Source organism: Xenopus laevis, chromosome 3L, assembly GCF_017654675.1.
Source record: "Xenopus laevis strain J_2021 chromosome 3L, Xenopus_laevis_v10.1, whole genome shotgun sequence".
NCBI lineage: Eukaryota > Metazoa > Chordata > Amphibia > Anura > Pipidae > Xenopus > Xenopus laevis.
Window position 1 is genome coordinate 55,426,919 of NC_054375.1, and position 27,938 is coordinate 55,454,856.

General features: G+C 39.8%; 1 protein-coding gene across 1 annotated transcript; it reads left to right on the forward strand.

Annotated features, from left to right (window-relative positions):
- Nucleotides 1–488: 488 nt before the first annotated feature.
- On the forward strand, nt 489–27,938 carry reep2.L (receptor accessory protein 2 L homeolog). The gene is made up of 8 exons (XM_018252291.2): nt 489–1,811; nt 6,726–6,798; nt 13,034–13,110; nt 19,673–19,793; nt 20,578–20,691; nt 21,117–21,264; nt 23,572–23,732; nt 24,774–27,938. Exons 1-8 carry the CDS (start codon nt 1,780–1,782, stop codon nt 24,846–24,848), a joined length of 801 nt encoding a protein of 266 aa, XP_018107780.1. The 5' UTR covers nt 489–1,779; the 3' UTR covers nt 24,849–27,938.

The following is a 27,938-nucleotide window of genomic DNA, read 5'->3' on the forward strand; positions in this document are numbered from 1 at the left end:
GGCCCCTTAAGGAAACACAAAGCAGCACAGGGGAGCGCAACCTGAAGGGGGCAAGATGGCCGTCTGGGTTGCCTAGGGCACCTTGTCTGCTGGGCTCACCTCTGCTTCAGAAGCAGACTTTGTTGTTGAAGCACTAAAGTCTTCTGTGTGTCTCGTGTGCTTGAAGATATTAACCCCATATAATAAAATGTACAATGTTTTGCCCAGATGCATTAACCCATAGCAACCAATGAGATATCTTATTTCAGTGTCAGACTGGCCCACAGGGATACCAGGAAAACTCCCGGTGGGCCCAGGTGTCAGTGGGTCCTCATGCTGCTAAACATTTGGCCTATTTCATGTCATTCCCTATTTCTATGAGAACAAAGTGGCTAAATAGGTGGAATAATAGATTATAGTATGTAAAGAAAACAGACTAGGTGAATAGAGGTTGAGTGAGGAAGAAAATAGTACTGCGGGTGGGCCCCTGGTCTAAAAACTTTTGGTGGGCCCCTGTCGAAAGGTTTTTTGGTGGGCCCCTGGTGTCCCAGTCCAACACTGTCTACTTTTAAACAGGTCACCAGTTAATATTACTTGCCAACAGTGGGAGGTTGGGGGGTTGTTAATTGGTAATCGAATTATCTACCTTGCAAGGACCAAACATCAAGGAGCCTCAGTCTTCCGGTTTCCCCTGATTAGCTCCACAAAAAAACATTGATTTTCCATGATTACAACAATAGATGAATGTTGAACATGGGGAATACAGTGTATACAATGTATGGTTACCCTGCACTGTGTGTTTACTTCAGAAACATGACTACAGTCTATATAAATAAGCTGTTCTGCAGCCATTCAAACTGCAACAAGGCACAGGTTCCATAAAGGATGGCTCTGTCCAGTACTATGGGTTTAGTTCTTAGAAAAGAAGAGGAGCCAAATGTCTTTCAGGAATATAGAATGAAACCATTTCTCGTGTACATTTGCTGTATAGAAATAAATAAATGGTAGGTGCTGCATGAACAGATACAAGCGTTACATGGAAAAATATTTTCCTATATCGTATATTTTCCTTGTGGATTTAATTAAAGGCGCCCATTTTGCCTTAAAACTTTTCTGTGTAAAAATGTGAACAATAGCAATCTCTCTCTTTGTTTTTCGGTATTTTTTTAACACAAATACCACAGAAATGCACTTGGGCCCCCTGAAATGTCCCTGTTGATTTGCCCGGACCGCGTCAAATAAATAAAACGCACGGCTTTATAAATGTGCAGTTTATATGACATTGTTTTTCACACGTTTTTTTTTTCTGTGGTTAAAAACACCCATTCCGGAAATTTCTTTATTTGTTTTTCGGTAAATAAACTATTTCCCACTTTCAGCCCACGTGGTCCCTTAGCAAAGCAAGAGTTAATCCGCCTGAACAAGGTAAAAGTGAGGGGGATATTCTTTGTGTAGACAGAACACTCCCAGAATCCCATGTCAGCCAGAGGCGACAAGCGTTGCTTAATGTACAAGGAGCACAGGTTGGCTGATATCCCGGCACATACACAGATGCTGGAAGAAACGTCATCGCTTTCCTGTCCTCCGACATGAAGTATCTCATCGCGCCAACCCTTTAACACTCAGCCCCTCCTCCCGGATTGCTGCATAGAGGTTGTCTCAGGGTCCAACCGGCTCCGGGCATTTCATTCCTGCCTATCTCCCTGCAATGAGCCTCACCCCCAACACATCGGATTGTTCCTGAGCCGGGTGACCCCTCCTCTGACCTCCTGCCGCTGTAAATCTGCTACAGGCTGCACCATGGTGTCCTGGATCATCTCCCGGCTGGTAGTGTAAGTAGCACTCTATCTGTCACTTCTGATGATCATAATAAACATATATACTCACTGTACTGCTGTGGGCTCAATCCCCTGACTGACAACATCCTGCCCAGCTCCTGCCACTGACAATGGCAGTCACTAGACACATGCAAGGAAGGGCTACATCTCTCCAGTGATTTCTAGCAGCATTTATCTCCTGATTTGTATGAAAGACTAGATTATAGCTTCATTATATTTCCAAGACAACACTCCTCTCCCATACAGTAATGGTGCATATGTTGGCCATGAAGAAGAATGGAATTCTATAGCCGACCTCTGCCTAGAGATTTGCAGTGGGGCATTAGATTGAAACAAGTGCACAGGCATTTGTTCTCATAAGTATTCCTATGGGATGCTAGTCACCTTACTCATCAGAACCGGGTTCATTTTCTATAAGGGAAGAAATAAATGCTGCAAACAAATACATTGCTATTATTATTATGCATTATTAAAATACACCTTATTGTTAGTCTTTATTAGATGTGTGTGTGTGTGTGTGTATATATGTATATGTAATTAATTCCAAATCATTTACAGCAGAATAGCTTTCTGTCTACAGCATTTATTATTATTAACATAATTATACAGCATGATAAGGGACTTCTGTAGCAAGGGGGATGATTTTTAGGGAGCAATTAGTGTGGCCACCGGTTATATTAGATGGGGAGTTTATTATGTTATTTTATGCACATACTTGATCAGTGTAGGCTGCCTCAAGGTCTTTTACCTTGGACTGGAGTATAAAAAACTTTGGCTCGCAAGCACTTTAAAAGATGACAGAACCTGCCAGCTTCTATTGTGGCTTGCATGAGCTTCTGGGATGAGTAGTTCAGACAGGGAGCTGCAGCTTGGTGCTCCTCATTATAGATTTCTGTACAGCAGCGTTTGTGGCCTGCACTTGACGTGTGGTCACTGCCATATTGGCCTCAGTCCAGTCAGCAGAAATGTGTGCTACAGCAGAATTGCTAATCAGGTTATTATATGGCCAACAGAAGACAGATTACTGGGGACATTTCCCTGTCCAGGTCGTTTTTTGGTTGTTTTTTTTCATTCTCTCCACAATGAAACAGCAAGAAGAAATGATTGATCTCATATTCATCCCTTATCTATGAACTACAAGATTAAATCACCTAAGTTAGAAAGGGATGGTGCTTACCGTATCTTTCCTCAATAGTTATTGTGGCAGTCTGTATGGCTGTTACTATACTTGTGCCCATAGTTACATAGATATGTATTCAGACCTGAATGACAGATCCTGCACTGAAACTTAAAAATAGAACTTTTTAAATGTTATATTTTGTGTTAGTAAAAAAAACAAAAAAAGACTATAGAAAAAAACATTTTGTAAGGCTTCAGTGAGTTCAGTTGCTACCTTTCACCTTTAAGGTGTATTGGGTTGGTTATTGCTCTTTCACGTTGCAGAATTCCTAGTGATTTGAAGAACATACATAGTAACATAGTAACATAGTAAGTAAGGTTGAAAAAAGACACATGTCCATCGAGTTCAACCTTTTTTTTTTTTTTTTTGTTTATTAACTACCTATTTGTTGATCCAGAGGAAGGCAAAAAACCCATCTGAAGCCTCTCCAATTTGCCTTAGAGGGGGAAAAATTCCTTCCTGACTCCAAAATGGCAATCGGACTAGTCCCTGGATCAACTTGGACTATGAGCTATTTCCCATAACCCTGTCTTCCCTTACTTGCTAAAAAGCCATCCAACCCCTTCTTAAAGCTATCTAATGTATCAGCCTGTACAACTGATTCAGGGAGAGAATTCCACATCTTCACAGCTCTCACTGTAAAAAACCCCTTCCGAATATTTAGGCGGAACCTCTTTTCTTCTAATCGGAATGGGTGACCTTGTGTCAGCTGGAAAGACCTACTGGTAAATAAAGCATTAGAGAGATTGTTATATGATCCCCTTATATATTTATACATAGTCATCATATCACCCCTTAAGCGCCTCTTCTCCAGCGTGAACATCTCCAATTTGGCCAGTCTTTCCTCATAGCTAAGATTTTCAATACCTTTTACCAGCTTAGTTGCCCTTCTCTGTACCCTCTCTAATACAATAATGTCCTGTTTGAGTGATGGAGACCAAAACTGTACGGAATATTCTAGATGGGGCCTTACAAGTGCTCTATACAGTGGAAGAATGACCCCCTCCTCCCTTGACTCTATGCCCCTTTTAATACAGCTCAAGACCTTATTTGCCCTTGATGCTGCTGACTGGCATTGCTTGCTACAGCCAAGTTTATCATCTACAAGGACTCCAAGGTTCTTTTCCATAATGTATTTTCCTAGTGCAGTCCCATTAAGGGTATAAGTGGCTTGGATATTTTTACATCCCAGGTGCATGACTTTACATTTATCAACATTGAATCTCATTTGCCACTTAGCTGCCCAGATTGCCAGTTTGTCAAGATCCTGTTGCAAGGATGCCACATCCTGGATGGAATTAATTGGGCTGGATAATTTTGTGTCATCTGCAAACACTGATACATTACTTACAACACCCTCCCCTAAGTCATTAATGAACAAGTTAAATAAAAGTGGACCCAATACTGAGCCCTGGGGGACCCCACTAAGAACCTTACTCCAAGTAGAGAATGTCCCATTAACAACCACCCTTTGTACCCGATCCTGTAGCCAGTTTCCTATCCATGTGCAAACGACTTCATTAAGCCCAACAGACCTTAGTTTAGAAAGCAGTCGTTTGTGGGGCACAGTATCAAACGCTTTGGCAAAATCCAAATAGATCACATCTACTGCCCCCCCACTATCCAGAATCTTACTTACCACATCATAAAATGCAATCAAATTCGTCTGACATGACCTATCCTTCATAAAGCCATGCTGATTGTTGCTCATAATGCCATTCATTAGGACAAAATTTTGAATGTGATCCCTTAACAAGCCTTCAAATAATTTGCCCACCACAGATGTCAAGCTTACTGGCCTATAATTGCCAGGCTGAGATCGTAATCCCTTTTTAAATATTGGAATAACATCAGCTTTTCTCCAATCCATAGGCACCATACCAGATGACAGTGAATCTGAGAAAATCAGAAATAAGGGCTGGTCTAAAACTGAACTAAGCTCTCTTAGAACCATTGGCTCTTTGCATGTGCATTACAGCAATAGGCAGAACTTCAACAAGACTTCACACCTACTGAGACGTATAGTGGTGGTAGAATGATGATATGGGTCTGCCATGACACCAGCAGGTGTAAAAGGAGTTAAGTTAAACGATAAGGAAGAATGTGTGGTGGGAAATACTGCAAGAGAACCATTTTTCATTCTTCTTAAAAAACTGAAGCATTGTAGAAAGTTCATTTTTCAGTAGGGCAATGTTACTAGACACAAGGCCAGATTAAAATTGCAACATCTCAAGGTAAAAAGGCGAATTGCAATGTCCCAAGAAAAACTCTGATCTCTGTTTTATTGAAGATCTGTACAACTATCTGAAAACTGCAGTTCACACTTTGGTGGATCATAATCATCTATTGGGGTGCTGTGTGCATTGTGGTACCCAAGACCATGGCCACATCAATAGTCTAGATAAGTGGTCCTCAACCTTTTATTCCCTTGAGCCACATTCAAATATAAAAAGAGTTAGGGAGCAGCACAAGCATGAGAAAAGTTCCTGGGGGGCTGTCATTGGCTATTTGGTAGCCCCTATGTGAACCGGCAGTCTAAAAGAGTCTCTGTCTGGCAGTACACCTGATTTTTATGCAGCAAAACATGCCTTAGGGCCCGGAATTCAAAAATAAGCACCCGCTTTGGGAGCAACATCCAAGGGGTTGGTGAGCAACATGTTGCTCACGAACCACTGGTTGGGGATCACTGGTCTAGATTATAATCTGCCTCCATAGTCAAGGTAGAGCTGTGCAATGGCAGTGTGGGAAATTCATATAGCAATTTACAGGCACGTTTTCAGTTATCTGGCTACCTGGAAGATGAAGGCAGTGAGCAAATGGGCACCTGCACAGCACTTCCAGGAAAGGGCTGCTCTTTAGCGAAATGCTAGGACTACTATATCATAAACTGCTGTGTCTACTCAGTATCATATTTATGCAATTGTGGTCATTATATAATAATAATATTGCAGGCCCCCTTTGCCAGAGGTAGTCACAGAGCTCTTTTATGCTGGGGGTCAGAGTGCTGTCATATGCTGGGTGTTGCCTGGTGTCACCAAAATCTTAAATGATGTGGGTCATTGCAACCTTTGTTTCTGGAAGTCATTGTATACATTTACATTGCAGACAGAAGAAAGCATTTATATAGTGAGTGACATATGAATACAAAAGTGGGAGTGGTCAGTACTAGGGATGCACCGAATCCACTATTTTGGATTCGGCCGAACCCCCGAATCCTTTGCGAGATATTCGGTTGAATACCGAACCGAAACTGAAGTACTGGATTGGGTGTGGCCATAAAAAATAAATGTGTACAGCCCTCAATTTCTTTTAATGTTGGAGGGCTTACAAATATTTGTGGCAGGTTGCTAAAATGTGACATGGTATCCCATTCCTCCATCTTTTTTCAGCCATTGCAACCACTGATTATATTTACAAAGAGCTGCACTGTAAGGCAGTTGTAGGATTAAAACGTCTGCATGTTAACAGCATATTAAAGTATGGTCATTTAATACTTATGATAGCATATTTAAGATTTTTTTATTTGTATTGAAAAAAGACAAATTGAGAACTGGTCAATGCTCTGAACACTTTACAAACACATGTCTGCTTTTGTCATCCAGGGTGTATTTATATGTTTGTGTATTTTAAAGGGTTTGGCTAATGAATAGCACGATTGGAGCATACCTGTATACAACTTGATTTTATATATATTTAACTTATTTAGCTATTTTTTGTCATCCTTTTAGGTTGATATTTGGCACATTATATCCAGCGTATTCATCATACAAAGCAGTCAAGACAAAAAATGTTAAAGAATATGTAAGTTTTCAAAACTTCAATATCTTTTCTGAACAAATTTTCTGAATATATAATATAGTGGAAATATCACATGCAATATAATTTCTTTATCTCTAGTGAATTTATTTTTCTGCTGGAATTTATTTCTGCATGGTTCTGAACTAGGCTAAAGGATATTTAACATATTAAACTATGTTAAAGGGGTTGTAAACCCAACTGCAGCTGTCCCATAGCGCCCCCCCCTCCAGTTTTCTAAAGAAGTTTCCTTAAAACGTAAGATAATTCAACAATAAGAATTTTGCTGATCAAAAACTTTATTATAATTGCAGATGGCTTGACCATTGACAATGCTGATTCCCAGCACCATATCAGGTGTCTTGCTGTTATCTTACACATAGAGATAACTGTGTCATTTTTGGCTTCTTTATGTTACACTGGAATCAGACATGGGGATAAATTTAAAGGGGACGAAGTCAAAAAAATAACAGCCCATTTTTACTTTCTTTAATGAAAAAGAAATCTATCTCCGATATACTTTAGTTAAAAAATGTGTACCGTTTTTATAATAATTTTGACTGTATGCAATGAAATCCCCCCTTCGTTTTACTTGCTCTGACAGCTGCAGATAGGTAGACGCAGTGGCGTAACTTCGGATGCCAGGGCCCCCCTGCAAAAGTTTGTTCAGGGCCCCCTCTGCACAAAACAGTGGGAGAATTCCATGTATAACATCTCCACAACTCATAGAAGAATGGCACAGTAGCAATTCCATGTATAAATACCCCAGTACTATAGAAGGATGGCACAGTGTTAATTTCAGATATAAATACCCCAGAACTTTAGAAGGATGGCACAGTGGCTCTTCTGCTGCTCTTGTTCCTGTCACCCTCCCCTTGCTCTACCCCATACAGCCTGAACACAGGAAGTTCAAAAGCAGGAGACTGAAGATGGGATCAGTGCCAGACCTGCATCATCAATCACTGTGTGCGCTGTTAAAAAAAAAACTTCTTTGTTTTTAAGAGCACACAGTGTCGGACTGGCGCACCTGCGGCCCACCAGAGAACCTGATCTCAAGGCCCATCATTTACTAATGAAAGCCCAACAGGGAAAATCAAGGAAATTCATATAATAGTGAACATTTTTATTTGTATGAAAATGGAATAGACATATTAAATTAGATAACTGGTAGATATGAGTATAACACTAACTAGTAAAAAACCAAGTACCACTGTATTATCCTGGATATTACAACTTTTTTTTTCTGGTGCCCTGAGAAATCTAAAATGGGGGTTCTACTGTATACAGTATGTATGATACACACACACTTCATACACATCAGTACTCCATCAGCTCTATAAATTGCATTTCATTTAATCAAATTGTAATTTGACTAAAACATTATTTGATATGTTCAATTAATAAAGTAATAATTAATTTGGGGAACATTTTATTTATTTTTTTGTTTATATCAACTTTTAATTAATTTATTGTAAGCGTCCCCATCCCAGTAAAATAATTCATAGCTAGCTCAATCGCAAGCTATTGAGAGCTGGAGAATATTATGAGATGCAGTATCTAGTGCAAAAGGGGGGTGGCAGAGCATGGAGAGGAGGGGAAAGTTATTGCAGCAATATTTAAAAATATATGAGACAGCAAACTAAAGGGTCAAAGAGACATTAAGAGTTTTTAGGGGTTAAAAGTAAAATTAAATGAAAGAAGTAGTTGATGGTTAGCACTATACAGTACGTGTGTCTTACAAGGCAATTAACCCCCCCAATTTCTCTGCGCATAGTCTTGCTCACCAAAGCAGCAGCAGCAGCAGCAGCAGCAGCAGGCAGTCGGTGCGATTATCAGCCAGCATCGGCGGTACGGTGTCCACACAGTGATTGATGATCCTGGTCTAGCACCAATCACACATTCCGAGTCTCGTGACTCCTGCTTTTGAACTTCCGCTCTGGGGGAGGAAGTGGAATGTGGGGCCCGACTGGACACAATCGGCGCATTCCCAGCACTGCCTGCAGAGGTTCCGTTTGTGAGCAGCAATCCACCTACTGAGGAAGCAGGCCCCGCCGGGCCCCCTGTATCTCCGGGCCCCCCGCAACTGCGGGGTCTGCTTCCTCGGTAGTTACGCCACTGGGTAGACGGTCCCTAACTGCTCTGCAGGGAAACTGATCATACTTTGAAACAGCAGCCCTCCCCACCTTACTTCCCTGACCTCGAGCAGCTTTGTTTGTTTTCCTGTAAAGCAGCCAGCGACTATGTAGAGATTTGTATATGTAGACCCATGTATAAGTTACATTGGAGGATCTATTTGCATTTTAGTGATTTGGGGGCAAGTTTTGGAAACGTTTTATTGTGCAATATTTCTTTAAGAATACAACCCTGATGTTGTTGGGCAACAGCTCTTATCATACTTTAGGACTACAGCTCCCAGCATACCTTAACTCACATCATTCTGGGATTTGTAGAACAACAACAAATAAGTATAGTTTGGTTGAGCAGTTCAGTGCAGAAGTATTAACTACCCCTTTAAACATTGATTTAAATGTGTTACATAGATTACATGGGTCTTTCAGCGGCATAAAAAGTGTTTCTGTATTGCAGGAATGTCCTAACTGAAGCAAAAGCAGTAATATACATATTAGAAGCCTATGGCTGTCCATAGGCATTAGCCACCCCTCTTCGAATCTATCTCATTTATATTAATTTGACTTTTGTACTGACCATAAACAAATAGATTATGGGTGCCTATGGAGAGAATACCTGCACTTTGATAGCTTTCTTGTCCTTCCCCAGTCAAGTATTACCCGGACATGCATTGTTTTGCTCCAGTACATGGATTATGTTGCCCAGTGGAATTATTATGCATAAGTGTGGACATGTTTAGTCAATAAACAGAGATCGATTATCATCAGTTGCAGTTCCATAGGATCTTACAATCTAAGCACCCTATCACATTCACATAACACTCTGGTATATAGTATGCAGCACGGAAATGTTGCTAACAGGAATCCACCTAAACTGACATTCCAAATGAATTCCATGATTTATTTATATAATTATGTTTCCAATGTACTTCTTGGCCACTTCATAAATCAAATGAAAGTTTACTTGCAGATCCACCAGAAAAGAAAGAAACACTAGACCTCATACATTTGTGACTTGAGGCCAACAGTTTTATTCAGAACAATACTAAATATTCATTTTTGGACCAAAGTGATGACTGGACACTCTACAGTTTTACCACATGCCACCCCTTCTCCCCTTCATAGTTGCCCAGCTGTCATATTCTGATATTTAGATGAGTTTCTTTTGGTTTTACTTGGCATAGAAGAATTTCAAAATGACCAATGAACAAATTACTAATTACTAATGTTCAGTTGCAGTGGTTTTACCTCATTACATCATGAAGACGTAAAAACTGCTGAACCAAAACTCTTGAAAAAAAAAACAGAACTCCTTTTATAGATTTTACACATTGGGTAATATGAACTTCCCTTCATCATAGCAGTAATAGCAGAGTTGTTTTTTCCACTGCACAACTGAACTATATAGGGTTGATCAAATAACCATTCCTACAGTGAAGCATAACTAATATGGTGGCAGCCAGTATTCCAGGATGAAAGTGGACTAATCCAAAGCAAATAAGCGGTCGGTCATTAAAAAGGTTGTGCACCTTCCAAACACTTTTTTCAGTTGAGTTGTTTTCAGATTGTTAACTATAAACAAAGACTTTTTTCAATTGCTTTCCATCTTTTATTTTTTACCTCTTTCCCAAAATTGAAGTTTAAAATTTAACGTTCCTGTCTCTGGTGTTTCAGTCTGGCAGCTCAGTGACCCAGGAGCAGCTGAACTGTTACAATTTTGCTACTTTTAGTTGCTACATTAGTTGCTACATTTCTCAGCAGCATCTGTGGAGTATTAGTAACTATTGTATCAATTCTAACAGCTGCCTTTGATGAAACTCAGGGATTCTGCTCAGCAAGGACAAAGATAACAAATGTATCGACCAAATGTATAAATTTAGAACAGAAGAGTCGACCCCCCTCCCAGAGCTGCTTCAATAAGACACAAGGTGAAAAATTAACGTTTACGATTCAAGATGAGAAAAACGGTCAAAAAAAGAAAACAGAGAGTAATTGAAAAAAGTCTTTATTTCTAGTGATCTATCTGAAACCAACTGAACTGAAAAAGTGTTTGAAGTTGAACCCCTTTAAGTGGATTGATAAGGGTAGAGAGAAGTGTAAAGCATATGCAATGACCATCCTAGACCCTATCTCTAACCCTAAAACAGTTATTAGAGGTTCTGGTGCATTGCCTGATATGACAGTATTAGTCAGAAATAGAGGAAAAAGTAGACCCATAGAGCTCCACGTACACATCTATTAATTCCGATAACTCATATATGAAATGAAATGTAACTTTTAATATATTACTAAATCGTACATGCAAAGTCGATTAAAACAAAGGTAAGAGCAGGGGGTTGGAATGACTGGAAGCAAGAGGTTGTTGGCACATACTGTATGTGCTTCCCTAGAATCTTTATTATATATTTTATATTGCCTTCATGAACTGGCTTTCACCACCACGTTCAGTGTTCCTCTTTGGTACAGGGTAACATATACAGAGTGTCAGAGGAGGAAAGAAAGAAGCCATAACTTGAGCCTTTTTGCCTTCCGTCTTCCAAACCTGAATGGTAATTTATATGTTATTGTGAGGAGCGTTATCAGCAAGGAATAATTGCTGTAGCATCTATCTATCTGCAGAGTTCTGTAAAGGACATTAACTTGATGGAAATTTGGCCGCCATAAATCGTATGTTAAGAAACTGAGACTGTTTAGAAGGGGCTGATAAAGTGCTGCCTTCATTAGCTCTCTTGACAACTGTTGCTATGGCAACAGCTCTTATGTAAGAGGTTCTTTTCTGTGTTTTGTTTTATTGAAGCTGTTCTTAATGCACCGATTTGGGCTTTTTTGAAGAGAACACAAAGCCTTGGTTCATGTCTTATAGCCAAGCTTGTGGCTCCAGTGCCCAGCAATGCACAGTAACCTTTGATTTTCTCATGAATTTTCCTCTTTTAAGATAGAGGAGCATTCATTTTACTGCTGTTTGGATACTAGATCTAATACAAGAACAGAGCTCCCCACAATGAAATGATGTCTTGAAACTGGTTTACGTTTTGTTATGATCTCATTGATCTGTCCCTATTGTCTTGGATTCATAAAGTAGGGGGTTATGTTTCAGCTCATAACAAATGTATTTCTTACAGTTCAGATCACTCTGCAGGAAATGCAATATACTAACACATGAATGATTCTGTTGGGCTGAAATGTGCAGAATTAACCCTTTAGCTTTTAGATACAAGAACCACATGTTGCTATGCAAAGTGTGGGTACTATTAGTGAAAATAGAGAAGCTATGATTGCAGCACGAGGGCCCAGTTGTCAGTGGGCCACCTAGTTGTGCTGGGTTTAATTCTTACCAGCAGCTTCTTATTTGCATGATTATTTTGGCTTAAAGGAGAAGGAAAGGTCTTTTTATTTGGGGGTGCCAAAAGTTCTTCTCTCGGCTGTGCATGCACAGTAGAGCAAAAAGCTGAACTTTAACAAAAAAGCCGGTTATTTTGTTCTACTGTTCATGCGTCTGCCCCAGGAAATTTAAAGAAAGAAGAAACAGGAAAACGATCGCTCCGTGGTGCTCTTTGGAAGAATCGCTGGCTGGTGCAGTTTTCTCCTGATAGGTGCACGGGCCGGGGTGTCAGGTAAGTGATCACTTGGGGGTGCCTAACTTTTGGTACCCCCAAGTAAAAATACCTTCCTTTAAGCTGGCAATAGACACAAAGATAAAGTCTTTACGAAACAGAGCTTCGTATGATTTTCTGATTGTATGTGGATCGTCCTGACATGTTTTGTGCCATGACGATCGGCCATTTAGTACAAGGGTCCCCAACCACCGCCGAACAATGAACGTGGTGCGCCGAATTGGACGCCAGAACATCGTCTGATTTGTTCTTTTTACTACTTTATTTAATCTGAATGGTTAGTTGTAGGTTGGAAGATAGCAACATTCGATCGATCATCTGACATAAGGATAAAATCTGCACGTCTATGGCCAGATTAACTCTGGCATCCTTGCACTTGTTTTGTATTGGTAGTTTGTCACCAATATATGAGACATAAGACTGGCACTTATGTGAATGACAGGTTACTGCCCACAGACATTGGCATTGTTCAAAATGAAGGTTGTTGATGTTTTGCAGGTAAAATGGATGATGTACTGGATTGTGTTTGCCTTTTTCACAACGGCGGAAACTCTTACTGATATTATCCTTTCCTGGTAAGTAATGCTTTGTTTTGTATGCTTAAAGGGCTGGTCACAATGTATATTTATAAACACAGCATGTACAGTGTGTCAGTGTAGCTTACACTTCCTATTTGCTCTTTAGGTTAATGCAAAGTAAATTCACATCAATGCATAATTGTCAACCAACCCCACGTTATGATAATGATCCAGTCCTAGACTTTTTCCAAACCCAGTTCCTTTTCTTAATTCTACTATGAAACAAGGCCTCAAAAATCCCTCAAGTGGATCCTTATCAATGGGTTTAGTTGCCATGAATGTTAGGCATTAAAGGGATACTGTCATGGGAAAACATGTTTTTTTCAAAACACATCAGTTAATAGTGCTGCTCCAGCAGAATTCTGCACTGAAATCCGTTTTTCAAAAGAGCAGACTGATTTTTTTTATATTTAATGTTGAAATCTGACATGGGGCTAGATATATTGTTAGTTTCCCAGGTGCCCTCGGTTATGTGCTCTGATAAACTTCAGTCACCCTTTACTGCTGAACTGCAAGTTGCAGTGATATCATCCCCCCCCCAGCAGCCAAATAACAGAACAATGGAAAGGTAACCAGATAACAGCTCCCTGGTAGATATAAGAACAGCAATCAATAGTAAAAACCCATGTCCCACTGTGACTCCTTCAGTTACATTGAGTAGGAGAAACAATAGCCTGTCAGAAAGCAGTTCCATAGTGCAGCATTGGCTCTTTCTGAAATCAAATGACCATGCAAAATGACCTGAGACGGCTGCCTACACACCAATATTACAACCAAAAAAAAATACACTTATTGGTTCAGAAGTGAAATTTTATATTGCAAAGTGAATTATTTACAGTGTAAACAGTGCAATTTAAGAATAAAACCTACACAATAAAACAAATTTGTTAGTGGGTACTAGGAGTTGCAGTTTAGCAATATCTAGAGGGCCGTCATTTAGCCAGCAATGATATACAGCTAGAGGGACAGGGGGTCTGAGTTCTTGAACTAGTAAGTCCATTTTAAAGATTTTGATGTATTGTTGTCATAAGAAGTAATGGATTGCACTGCTTTGTAAGTCGGGTTTCATGAATAAATAAAGACAGGAATAAAACAAGAATAAACCCTGGTATGAGACTGTCAGAGATCTACAGGCACTCTGAACTAGGGAAGCAAAGAGAACATGGCAAGTAAGCCACAGAGGATGCAAAAGACATGTGTGTGTAAATATTTTTATCATTTATTTATATATATAGCTGACATTCTGCAACACTTTATTGATATTATATAGCATTCACATGAGGGATTTGTGTCCCATGGGGTTTACAATCCAAGGTCCCTTTTACATTCACACACATGTACAATGTGTACATATAGTGAAAATTTGCCCAATAAAAAGTAAATACAAGTAGTGGATGCACAAAGGCTTTTCCTGAGAAGGGAACAATTATTTCAAAGCTGCCTCATTTTTGTGCCTACTGTACCATTGATTTGTCTGTTATTGGACACTTTTGTTTTGTGATTGCACCTCAAAATCCTAATTTTATTGCATTGCATTCTCCATTAACTTGTTCTCTTATAGTAAATTAGACACACTGAATGCAGTGGTGTAACTAGATGTTACTGGGCCCACAGCAAATTAATTTTAGGGCCCCAAACATATCCAAATATCCATATCCAAAATAATACATGTTAAAATTGATCAGTAATTAGGGCATCATTGGGCCCCCTATACCTTCTGGGCCCCCCTACAGCCGCAGGGTCTGCTTCCTGTGTATTTACACCCCTGTGACTTTTTTTTAATTAGGATCATTTGGCCAGTTTAGTATATATTTTCATTGTTAATATTGTAATAAATGAAATACTTTACATACAGGAAGGACTTTTGTAATATATTAGCTGGACAGAACTAGATAAAGCAAACAAAGATTTGAGCTCTGAGAAGATCTAATCCCATGTTTAATTCATAACTAGTTTATTCTAAAAATATAGAACTAGTTTTATTGCTCCATTTTTCAAAAAATGAAAAGTGTTTTTTTTTATTTTTAGAAAGACATTATGTTGAGAGCCTAAAAGGACCTATTTTTCAATATGAGATGTTGAAAGCAGTCAGATACCGTATGAGTTGCAGAGATGGAACTAGGGGTAGACAGGTGCCTTAGATGGAGGGGGAGGAACAATTATAGTTTGCATACTGTCCTACAGCACTGAGCCCCTTTGTGTGTTGCACTGGGGAAGGTAGACAGCGCACATAGGTAATTGAGGGGGAAGCTGGCAGTAAGAATGCAGTGGTATCTAGGGCAGAAGTTGGCTTTGGGCAGCCTTGAGCTTCTGTACCTCTTGGCCCATCTCTGATGAGTAAACATACACATGCATGTCCACTTTTTGTTGCTTCGGCTGTTATTGGAACTGCTAATTCATTATGTATAGGGATGCACCGAATCCACTATTTTGGAATTGGCCGAACCCCCGAATCCTTTGTGAAAGATTCTGCCGAATACCGTACCGAATCCGAACCCTAATTTTCATATGCAAATTAGGGGTAGGAAGGGGAAAATTTTTCTACTTCCTTGTTTTGTGACAAAAAGTCACACAATTTCCCTCCCCGCCCCAATTTGCATAGGCAAATTAGGATTCGGATTCGGTTCGGCCAGGCAGATGGATTCGGCCGAATCCTGCTGAAAAAGGCCAAATCTTGGCCAAATCTCGAACCGAATCCTGGATTTGGTGCATCCCTAATTATGTACCCACCCAGAACTGTATCTGAGTGCAGTTAATCTGGGAGCCTCAGCATATAGATGCACTAAAAAGTATGTCCAGCAAAAGCACAATGTACATTTCATAAAAAATCATATCCTTAACTTACATGTATAGAAATATACACAGCAGGTTTTCTTAACTGAATACAATATATAGACATTGTATAGCCACATCCACATCCACTGTGTACACATTTTCTTTAAGTTTTCCGTGAGTACACAGAAACACACCCTGGGCATCCCATGGCTGTTAGCTCCTTACCTGACCTTTTCCATTCCCATCAGCCTTCACCCCACTGAAGGAAATCATATTATTTTAAGGAAATCATAGGCTTTTTACCCCTGTTATCAAGGTAACTTGATTGTGGAGAGAGTATATTACTCGTACTTATGTGCTCGTTATTTTACAGGTTTTATTCCCTTGCCCTTTGTCATCCTGGTTATATTTAAAATATACTACAGTGATGGTTGACTGTGTTGCCTAGTAGTATTATTTGTGACTGACTGTGTGTGTGTATATGTGTGAGTACTAGGGATGCACTCGAATTCATGAATCCTTCATGAAAGATTCCTAATTTGCATGTGAAAAGTTGGAAAAAAATTTACTTTCTTGTTTTGTGACAAAAAGTTATGTGATTTTCCTTTCCGCCCCTAATTTGCATATGATAATTAGGATTCGGTTCAGCGAGGCACAAGGATTCGGACGAATCCAAAGTCTGCTGAAAAAGCCAAACCGAATCCTGGATTCGGTGCATCCCTAGTGAGTACATAGCCTTAGTATATGCAGAGGTCAAAGGCTTAGGATCACTTTTGCTAATTTGCTGAGATTGTATTTTTTTAAGTCATTAACCTTTTAACTATGAGCAATATAAAAAAAATAATTTCTGCATTGCAGTTCATGGCCCCAGGGTGGCTGCACAGCCTGACAAATAAAGGGTTAAAATATACTAGTAGTATATCATTGCTAAATGGGGCTAAAAAGTGAGACACTGCCCTGCATATCACTGTGGCTGTCTCCTGGGTATGTGCTGTATGGAGCTGTGCTTTCAGCTGGAGGGAAGGACTGATCTGAGCGCTGATCTGACATGAACCTGACGCTCTCAGTCACATCAGGGAAAGCATTTTTCTGCAAGTGTTTACATCAAGGGGCAGATTTATTAATGTTTGAGTTGTGTTTTCCACAAAAATTCCACGAGTATTTTTTGGTCAAAATTTACATTTTCTGGTTACAAAAAAAAACGTTGAATCAAACGAGAAAAACTAGACTATTCGAGATTTATTATACCTTGACCCTAGAAATAGCTGGAATCCAAAAATACACCACCTAAAACCTTTTTAGGTTCTGTAGTCAATGGCAGATGTCCCTGCAACCATTTGAAGAGGTAAACAGCTTGCTTGATGTTCTAGTACAAATAATTCTAAAACTATAAAAAATAAATAATGAAAACAAATTGGAAAGTTGCCATTCTATAACATACTAAAAGTTACCTTAAAGGTCAACCACCCCTTTAAGTAAGATACCATTCGAGGTCGAGTTCATTTGAGGTAAAAAAAAACAAACTCTTAGGGTAAGGACACACTGGACGATTTGTCGCCAACGTTTTTAAAAAGCAAATCGCGGCGACATATCGCTCGTTTTGTCTCTGAACAAAACCAAATGAAAGACGCCAGCTCCTGTGCCCACAGCGCGTTTGTGAATCGCCTGTAACTCCAAAACGCACTGAGACCCTTTTCCGAGCGATTTATCAGAAATAGCATGTACTTAGAAAAGCACTGAAATCTCTTAGACACGCACACACATACAGATAAGTAGCAGCAATTGTATTCAAATTACAATGCGAACGCAATGACGCAAGAACGTAAAGACGCCAGGTTACAGCGGGAAGCACAAACCGTTTCCGGTTTGGGTGGAGCACGTACCGCACAGAGTAATGGGATACAAATCACTCTGTGCCAATAGTCACTGTGAATCATCTGTTCAAAAAAGACGATCGTCTTGTCGCCGCGATTTACTTTTTTAAAACGTTGGCGACAAATCGTCCAGTGTGTCCCTACCCTAACACTCGACCTTTTATAAATCAGCCTCCAACTGTCAGAATGCTGTGAGAACTTCATAAATAGTGAGTGGCAGACTTAAGGGTATATTTATCAAAGAGTGAAGTTAGAGATTGCCACAGTCTGCTTGAGTGAAATACCACCTCTCTCATTTCTATGGGATTTTTAAAGGCGTGTTTAACAAAGGGTGAAAACAATGTTTTTCAAATATATTTGTCAAAAATACCATTACCCACTGAAATTTTTTTTTACATGATCTGTCCAGTTACTCACTGGACAGTATGCATTCAGAATTCAGTATTGCTTTTAAGGTTAAAAAATCCCTATACCCTTATTCAGATGCCTGTGTCAGTTCATCAGAATGCGTTTGACTGCTTTGTGCCAGAATATGATTTATGCTGCACGTATGTTAATATCTGACATCAAATAATTGTTGTGTGAAACTATGAGTATTGTAAGCGTTTATTTTCCCAACAACATGAGATACTGGTTATTTCCCTTGATTTGCATTGTCTTTGCTAGAAGCAGATAAGGTTAAGTCACTGTGAAGCTGCTCATTATCTGCTCAGAAGCAACATGCCCCTTGTCATCAAACCACACCATATGGCTACGGCTTGAATGTGAGATCTCTCAGTTACTGTTGGAATACAAGTCTATAATTAGGTTAATTCCAACTTCTCGGTGCTTTTTCAATATGCATTTACTCCATGTCAGTCACTGCCATGGGCTCCCAGGCTTGGTAAGTCTCACAGGTGGAAATCTTTACCCATGGGACTAGGATAGCCATGTATCTGGTTAGTAATATCAGGTTGTGGGCTACTTTTGGCAATTTATTTTGAAGCCAATTAGAAACTACACAGTTTCATTGGAAAGCTGTCCTTTAGTTTTTAGTTAATACTGACAGACAAGGGAAGAATATTGCATCTATGAGCCCCCTGCAAAGTACCCCACCACCATCCCAGGGAGGCCCATTCATCCCTTAGGTGAACTGCAAACCTCACCCCAGGTGCTGGAGGCCAAGAGGTACAGTTAAATTGGGAGTAGATTAGGAGACCTTATTGGGGCTCACCTCTCCCCAGGTCCCTCCACAGCTGTGGGGTCTGCTACCCCTATAGCAAGTCTGGACTCAGATTCAAAATAGACCCTGGTATTTCAAATACAAAGAGATCAAAACATCCCCCAACCAGATGTCTATTACATCTTACAGCAGAATCTCTGCCATTTTCCAGAATCCAGAACAGTCGCGTATCATATACATCGGCGGGCCTGGGTGCAGGTGGGTCTTCACATCAGGCCCCTCCTCTATAAAACCATGTGGCAACGCACCAAAAAGTTCCCCCTGTCCTGCTGCCTGAGATAAGATTTCTTGCTGCTCCAGCAAGCCCCAAGGGCACCCCCTCCGCACACCCTTAGTAGTGATGCCCTATAATTATGATTCTACCCACAAAGATTGAGAGAATCAAATGTCATGCTATCAGAGTTCACTTTCAACAACAGATACAGGATACAGAAATGTATGAACAAAGGTGCTATGTAGCACAAGTGCAGTTGCCAGTAGCAATCAGTCAGGTCTTTTCTTTCCCCTTTTCCCCTAATTTTAGTTGACTCTTCATAATTATTTGAAGTCCTGAGGTGTGATGGTCATGGATAGTCAATGAAACCTACACTTAAAAAGTATGAAAGGGTTAGCTTTATCTGACCTTATTTTTATTGTTGAGCTATAACCTCCTGTGCATGATTTTTAATTATACCGTTTTCCCTGGCAGGTTTCCGTTCTATTTTGAGTTGAAAATTGCATTTGTGATTTGGCTTCTCTCACCTTACACAAAAGGCTCCAGTGTACTATACAGGAAGTTTGTCCACCCAACATTGTCCTGCAAAGAAAAGGTGAGTGTACAGAGCATCGATGAACTGGTAGCGCCACAACCAGAGATTTTAACTCTATATATTCTTCACATTTTCTCTTCCATTAGCTCATTCATTAAGATGTTAGAGAAGTGATTTGGAGCAAAAATTTTACTTTGCCCTGACATTTTTTCTCCAAATTACAGTATAAGATGACATATTGTGCCCAATGTTTGCAAAAGAGATAGATAGATAGATAGATACAGTAGATAGATGATAGATAGATAGATAGATAGATAGATAGATAGATAGATAGATAGATAGATAGATAGATAGATAGATAGATAGATCAAACGATTAAATCCTTCGAATCGTTCGATTCCAAGGATTTTAATCCATCGATCGAACGATTTTTCTTTGACCAAAAAATACTTAGAAAGCCTATGGGGACCTTCCCCATCGGCTAACATTGACTTCGGTAGGTTTTAGGTGGCGAACTCTTTTTTTTAAAAAGACAGTCGTGGTTGAAGTAGCCCATTCGATGGTCGAAGTAGCCAAAAACCATTCGAAATTCGAAGTTTTTTTTCCTCTATTCCTTCACTCGAGCTAAGTAAATGGGCCCCCTAAGTTTAATAATTTATAGCAGCCAATTATCAGGTAGCATTCATTGGTCAGCTGTTATTATACTTGTTTAATCTTTAAGTCGGGGCTACCCTGTGCAGTGCATAATGACTCCCCTCCATGACAGAGAACAAGGTTGATTGAGTCCTGCATAGCTTACTTTGTAATGTGAGAAATAATCTCCTTTCTTATAATAACTCTTTAGGAAATTGATGAATATATCGCTCAGGCAAGGGACAAGAGCTATGAAACCATGATGCGGGTTGGAAAAAGAGGTTTGAATATTGCTGCGAATGCTGCCGTAACAGCTGCTACCAAGGTACTGTCTTGGATTGTGTTTTCTGTGACGTATGGGGGTTTTACTGTTTTAGCCTTTGTCCAGGAAAACAATTCTATGTTTTGCATTCATTTGATACAGTTCATTGGCTAACTGATTTATGGAAGAATTGTAATTGCTGGAGATTTCAAATGACTTCTCTAAATCAGGCAGAATGTATTCAGAATATATATGTTGCATTATCTGAAGCTTTATTTACAAATATGTGAATGTGAACTTCAGAATAGAAATCCAGCTTTCATTATTCATTTGTACTGGTCACGTTAATGGCCAATGGCCATGGCCTAGTCTGTGAAATTCAGAATTTTGTATACCCTGCTAATTAATATATTCCCTTTAGTTTTCTGAAATAATCTCAAATAAAATGTTGTTACACTTACGTTCTACCTTATGCCCTTATTCACCAGGGTCAAGGGGTCCTTTCTGAAAAGTTACGCAGCTTCAGCATGCAGGACCTGACGTTGATTCAGGATGGTGATGTTGCTCATTTACAGAGTCCGGAGCCCCGCACCTGTAGTGCGTCCACTGGCTTGGTAGAAACCATTGCAGATCCAGGTATGGGGCTCATTGTTGTTTTTTTTTTTTTAATAAAAAAAACCTTAGCCGCTTCCCCATAATTTTAGCTGTGGACTCCATGATTGTGCCAACATGGAGAGCTAATCCATCTTTTTAGCTGGGCTGGGGGCTAGGCAATCCTTCTATAGGCTGGAGCTCATATGTAAATAGTACTTCAGCAGGAGGTTTGCACTCTCCCCCGAGTAATAGCACCTTCTTTGCATACAAAAGATAGTGGGAATTGCTCTTTGCCTTAAGGTAATATAACCTACAACCAGCAATTTGGGGGTATTCAAGTTTACATATAATAATGGCAATAATACAAAGTGACTTTCAGACATGCAGAACGAGGATGATGTTATACAAATAGTAAAATATAAAGAGGGTGATATTTAATTAAACTGACATAGTCTATTGTACATTGTATGATGAGAATGTGACAAGCAGAGATGCATAAACAGGAGTGTAAGTGCAAAAGATTAAAATCTTCCTACTGTACCTTGTTTTAGCAAAGAAGAAAGAAATGACTAAACTGCATTTACATTTCAGCATTTATTTATTTATTGCCACAGGCAGACATAATGTACATGGTTGTAAGCCTTTTTTACCCGCTCACTAGCTTGCATGTCTAAATTATTAGCATTACAGGTGGTGTTCCAAGGGCTGCCCCCATGCCTACCTAGTAGTGTGGTGTCTAGTTGCTCCCTATACATCTTGGCCAACTCTCAATCCTCACGACCATCTCAAAACTGGGGATTGTAGTACACACTTAGAAGCTAATAAACAGATTTTTCATCTTTTGCACTCCTGTTTATGCATCTCTGTCTGTCACATTCTCATCATACAATGTACAATAGATGATGTCAGTTCCACATGACTCATGTTGAACTCAAGAAAACTTTATTAGTCACCGGTACAGCATCCACAGTGTTACTTGCCAGGCACAAATTGGAGCCTGAGCTTTAGGCCCCACCGGTTGCCAGCCTTTCCTGCCTCCTCCTTGAGTCAGGGATACTGTAACCTTTAATAGACTTTCAGCACTGGGATCCACCTTGTGTGGAGGTACTAGGCCCTATCTAACCTAGTCCATGTTTTTCTCTGGTCCCTATCTGGGCTAGCTACTGCCAGGGCACTGGTCCTTTTCTGCCTCCTCGTTGGAGCTCATCTGCAGCTAGCTTAACCAACCCTATTGCTACTTAACACTCTCCTTAGTACCTCTCTGATGTGGCAAGCCTCAGGCTCTCCAGCACCATACTCTTATCACTCTGATTAGCCAAAGTGGAAGTAATGTCCATCTCTCTTTTTTATATAACCTCCCTTCAGGGACTTCCCCTATTCAACAGCATCATCAGTACTAACAGTACTTAACTAACATAACTTATCCTACTCCTTACAACCTACCACCTGCTTTGCAGACATCACTGCTGCACGATCAGAACTCAATTGTTTATGCTCAATTCTGGGAGTTCCAAGAGTGGTGCCTTATGGTGCAGAATGTAAGTCAGGGTGCACAGTGCAAAAAAAACATGGTGCTTTGTGCTTGTTTTTTACACATTGGACCATGTCCAAGGCTTTGTAAATTAGGCTTGTTGAGTAAACGTTTTATCTAAGATGTATTACTCAAGTGGAGATATTAAAATATTTTCCTTGTCAAAAAGGCGCTTTTTTCCTTTTCAACTTTTTGTTTAAGAACTGGTGGCTTAAATCATCTGGCCAAGGCCATACTGGGAAATGTATACCAGGATACTAAAAGCATAGTTTAACAATATACAGTCACTAAATATAGAACAGAGGAGTGAACTGATATCAGAGTTTCCTGGAGAGATATTGATTGCTTTATCTTTTTTATACCCAGTAGTATTTACACGTAGCTCCAATGGCTCCACAAATAACCAATGTAGACATTTTGTTAAAGGAAACAATTTGCAATGCTTTTTTCCAGTTTGTGTTACATGGTGCTGGAAGAAAACAAATAGTATAGATATAGGTTCAGGGTTTCAAAACTGACACATAATAGGGTGTTATCAACACTGGGCAAATATGTTATAAATCAGACCCCATAATGAATTTCTTATTAACCCATAACCTGGGTTTTTGTCACTGCCTCCATGGACTCTGTGTAAGTTTGATATGCTTCTATATACAGCGTTTATAAATATTGTTCTGAATGATCAAATCAATTAACCTCCATAGAAGAAGGCTTGGAACACCCTTGGATGCTGCTTTAGATATTGCTCATGGGTTGCAAATGATTGTGTGTATCTCTGAAACAATCCTCTCCCTGCTAACAGCTCTTTCTGCCTGCAGTGCCAACAATCTGTGCAGCTGGCGAGGATCAGCACCATGCTGTGAAGTCAGACGGAGAACAACCAGATGTTAAACCTGAACAATCAGATGAAGATGCCATAGAGAAAGTACCAAAGCGTACAGCCAGTGTCAAAACTGTGAAAAAGGTGACAAAAGTGGAGGTGAGTTTTTCAAGCTGGACTTTTACTGTAGTATAACTGAGACTACTTGCTTTTCAGAATACATATCTGCCAATACACCTTACTGTCTATCTTCATCATTAACAGAAATATAAACCCTTCAAACAAATGAATGTGAAGTTTCTTGGCGTTCTTCTGCAAAATCAATTTTCTAGTTTTTAAAATATTAGCAGTTGTTAATGACTCTGAAACAACATCTCCCCCTGCTGTTCATTTCAGTCAACTGGGTAGAATTAGGTGAAAATTAAATGAGTTAAAAAGCCTCTGTACAGCTTCATGTTAATCATGAAGCTGTACAAGGCTTGCCTTTCTGGGTAGCACTTACCTTTGTTTGCAGATCATACGTTCTGCTGTTCAGGAATGCGATAAATGATAGGGCCTGGTTACGTGACATATCCCTTGCATCTGACTAATGTGTGATTCATTTCACAGGGTGTTAGTCATGCCCATTGCGCCCTATCTCCACTGTGTATTATTGTAAGGAATTCCTTCATGTGAGTCAGCTTGAGTTTTGCTTCTTGTTTCCACTGCATCTGTTTTATGATAACAGAACTTAGCCAAGCGGTTTACAGACAACTGGAATAACGAGGGCATCATGGGGCTGTGGCTCCTGCTCCATTGGGTCTCTGTTCTCATATTAGCATGTAAATATAATTTCAGTTTGTGTCTAGATCAGAGGAACTTCTAGCATCCCTTTCCTAACTGTGTTTGTGGGAAGCTGTAGGGAGCTGGTAACTAGAACCTTTACCCCCAACTATACTATACTATATAATCTATTCCCCCCAACAATGTAGGTTTCTATAAAAATATATTGCATAAAACAGCTCATATGTAAATCTCTGCTTCATCTAAATAAACCATTTTCATAAAAATATACTTTTTTTTAGTAGCATGTGCCATTGGGCAAACTGTTGGTAAAGTATTCTTTCTGTGGATATTGTTTTACTTTAATGGGAAGTCTTACCTCATTGTGAGCAGTGATATTTGTTACGTTAATCACAATGTGCTTATTATGTTTGGCAGGCACAGCCTAAGAACACAAAGGCACGGCCCAAGAAGAAAACTACAGGGTCTAGTGTTTCCGGGGAGTCAGCATGAACATTGTGTCTGTCTGTCCAGAATTCACCTTCTGCTGGAGTCTCTTCCAAGGACCAGGTGTAACAGAACTGCTTTTAGGGTCACTCCATACATGGGATGATCAATATCTGCAAGAAAACTGCATTTTGTTAAGTATAAATATATTTTACAAAGCCACATTGAGATTTATATCTCATATGCAAGTTGTGCTGGAAACCACTGACTGCGGTGGCTTGACAAGACCTCAAAATTTTTTTGCTATGAGAGCAATTCTTTCTCTGAAGAACAATCCACTTTTTGGATCAAATGTGCCCAGTCTCTCACTGATCTGGTGCTACTTGGGCTACTAGGATATGTGAACCTGCCACGTGTCAAATCAGATGCTAGGACAGTCAATAAGTTCAGTGATGAAGGTTGTATGGTGTATAGTGACAGGCATGCATATGCAATTGTATTCTGAGGGGATTTCCAATATCTATTTAATATAAAAATATACACAGAGTAGTTGCACAGATATGCACGTTCAGTTCCAGCCTGTATTGTTTAGGGTACTGGTGAATGCTAATCTTGGTAAAAGGTTGGTCTTAGGGTCATATGTAGATGGTGATTTTTAAACAAAAACTTAAAGGGAATAAAATTGTGTAAGGTAATGATTTTCTCATAGCACGGTACAAATGGCAAATGGACAGGCAGTATTGCTTAGGGTAATGGAGGTATTAATGCATATACATTTGGTGCTCTTTCTGATTGTAATACTCCGCAGAACTGCGAGAAAATTTATTTTCCCTTGATTCAGAGTAAACTGCACCTGCTAATGAGAGCATCATTTTCATTTAATGTTTGACAGGTAGCAAACTATGTGCCACAAACACACGCGGCTACAATGGGTTCCGCTACTGCTCATATGTGTACTGTGTTTTGTCCACGCAGCTTAGGGTTCCATGCCTGGCTGCAAAATGGAGGTAAATATTGAAATCACATCCCTTTAGACGTGATTATTTCTTGTTGTATCAGTATCAGTGCGGGACTGACATGTCATTGAATTTAGCTGTGCTCCTTTTTTATTCTTTTAAATTTGTGTTGCCCCCAATGGCAGGCATGTGCCATGTTTTTCTATATATATTGGCATTAACCTATAGGAAAGTCACCTATTTTTGCATTGTCACACCCTTCTGGTAAAAAAAAAAAAATAGCACTGGATTGTAATAGTTGTGGTATTTCTGCCTGTTACTAGTGTGAAAATGCTGTAATTAGTAGAAGATGCTGGCCAAGTGCTGCTTGGGGTTTTTATGTATTTTATTAAAAACTTTACTGGATTAGAGACAGCACTGTGGCTTAACAGGCCACCTTACTCAAGGTTTGGGGGTGCCTTGCTCAGGGACCCAGGAGTATCTAGTTAAACTACTGAATTGGACCTATAGTAGCTTAGTATACTTTTCAATGCAGATTTATAGCAACGGGAATACCAAGACTGGAAAATGACTTGAGATAGCTGATGGAGCTGGGGAAAGTGAGGAGGTTTTACATGCAGGACAGTGCAGGAGAACAGGCAAGCCTATTTAAATCAATGTTATCCAACCAGTGTGACACAACTTCTCTGTTATTTGTTTGCACAGCTAATTTTTCGAGCAGCTGGAAAACTCACGCAAGCTTTGTCTGCTTGTTTGTAGACCCATTGTAATAGTCAACTAAGTGGCTGATGGATCGCTCATCACACGGTGGCTGGTTTTTCCAGTGTAAAATAAACTGTCGGCTGAACAAATAGAATCTCATTGGGAGAAAAAGGATTTATCTGCCCAGAGAAAGCGTTTGTTGGTGGTATAACTCCATGACTGACTGAAAGAGCATCATGTTAGATAGCTTAAAGGGCTGTTCCACATTGGTTAATGGGGTTAGAGATGTTGTACAGGTTTAGGAAAACACTGGAACTAGACTGGCAGGAGTGGAAGGTAGGGATGTAACTAGAAATTAGTGGGAAATGCAGCAAAACATTTAAGGTCCTTAATACCTGGGGACTATAACTTGTTTCACAAACTTAAATTGAAAACAAACTCTCTTCTGTCCAATATATATATGTCTTATATATGTTAAGTCTAATTGGGCAGATTTGAATGTTCAGCATTTTGGGTCAGTTATAGAATATTATGGGGCTTGTTTATACATTTGTTAAGTATACCCTTTGAAGGAATATGCTGTCCTTGCACTGTACCCAGAGGCTGATACAGTAACTGGCCAGTGGGGTTTCCTACCCTGCTCAATCTGTATCTGAACAAACTCCATGCAGATATGAATTGGGGTGGGCATCATTCTGGCAACTGTATGTCAAATCTTTCATAAGCAGCTGAATAGTAGGAATGCACTGAATCCACTATTTTAGGCCGAATCCTGAATCCTTTGCGATTGATTTGGCCTAATACTGTACTGAATACAAACCCTCATTTGCATGTTTAAATCAGGGAAATGGGGGGTGGGGGAAGATAACATGTGTGCAAAGCACATTTTTGACTTTCCTATTTGCGTGACAAAAAGTCATGATTTTTTGGGTTCGGATTTGGTTCAGCCAGGCACTTGGATTCAGCCGAATCTAAATCCTGCTTGAAAAGGCCGAATCTTGGCCAAATCCCAAACAATTCCTGGATTCGGTGCATCCATACTGAAGTCACAAGGCCAAATCCCCTGATACCTATACAAGGTACTACAAATGAAATGGCACACAGGACTTATGCAACACCTTAGGTGCGGACGGCGATGCAATGTTTTGGGGCGGACCCCTTTGTCAAGCACACGGAACATACATGTGGGTGTATATAAATAGACAAATAGTGATTAGTTAATTAAACCACCCACATTTCATTCTCCAACTCGTGAAAAGCAAAGGGTCACATGGGAAGCATCCCCAGTTGTAGTGCTTAATTGAATTAAAAGTCAATAAAAAATTCCTTCAATGTAGAAAACAAGATATCATTGAGAGCTCTTGAACACCACTCTAACCTGATGAAACATTTAGTAACTTAGGCAGTTGTCATGTGACCTTTTTGTAGTGTGTTCAGCAGCATGTGCAGGGTAGGTTCTAATAATACATCTAATATATCTACAACTGAAGTCTAGGGG

Bases quoted from the DNA above. Each gene is read 5' to 3' on its own strand.
- reep2.L (XM_018252291.2), top strand. From the start codon at position 1,780: ATGGTGTCCTGGATCATCTCCCGGCTGGTAGT. The intron at 1,812-6,725 runs GTAAGTAGCACT...TCATCCTTTTAG, and splicing joins ATCATCTCCCGGCTGGTAGT to GTTGATATTTGGCACATTAT. The intron at 20,692-21,116 runs GTACTGTCTTGG...CTTATTCACCAG, and splicing joins CCGTAACAGCTGCTACCAAG to GGTCAAGGGGTCCTTTCTGA.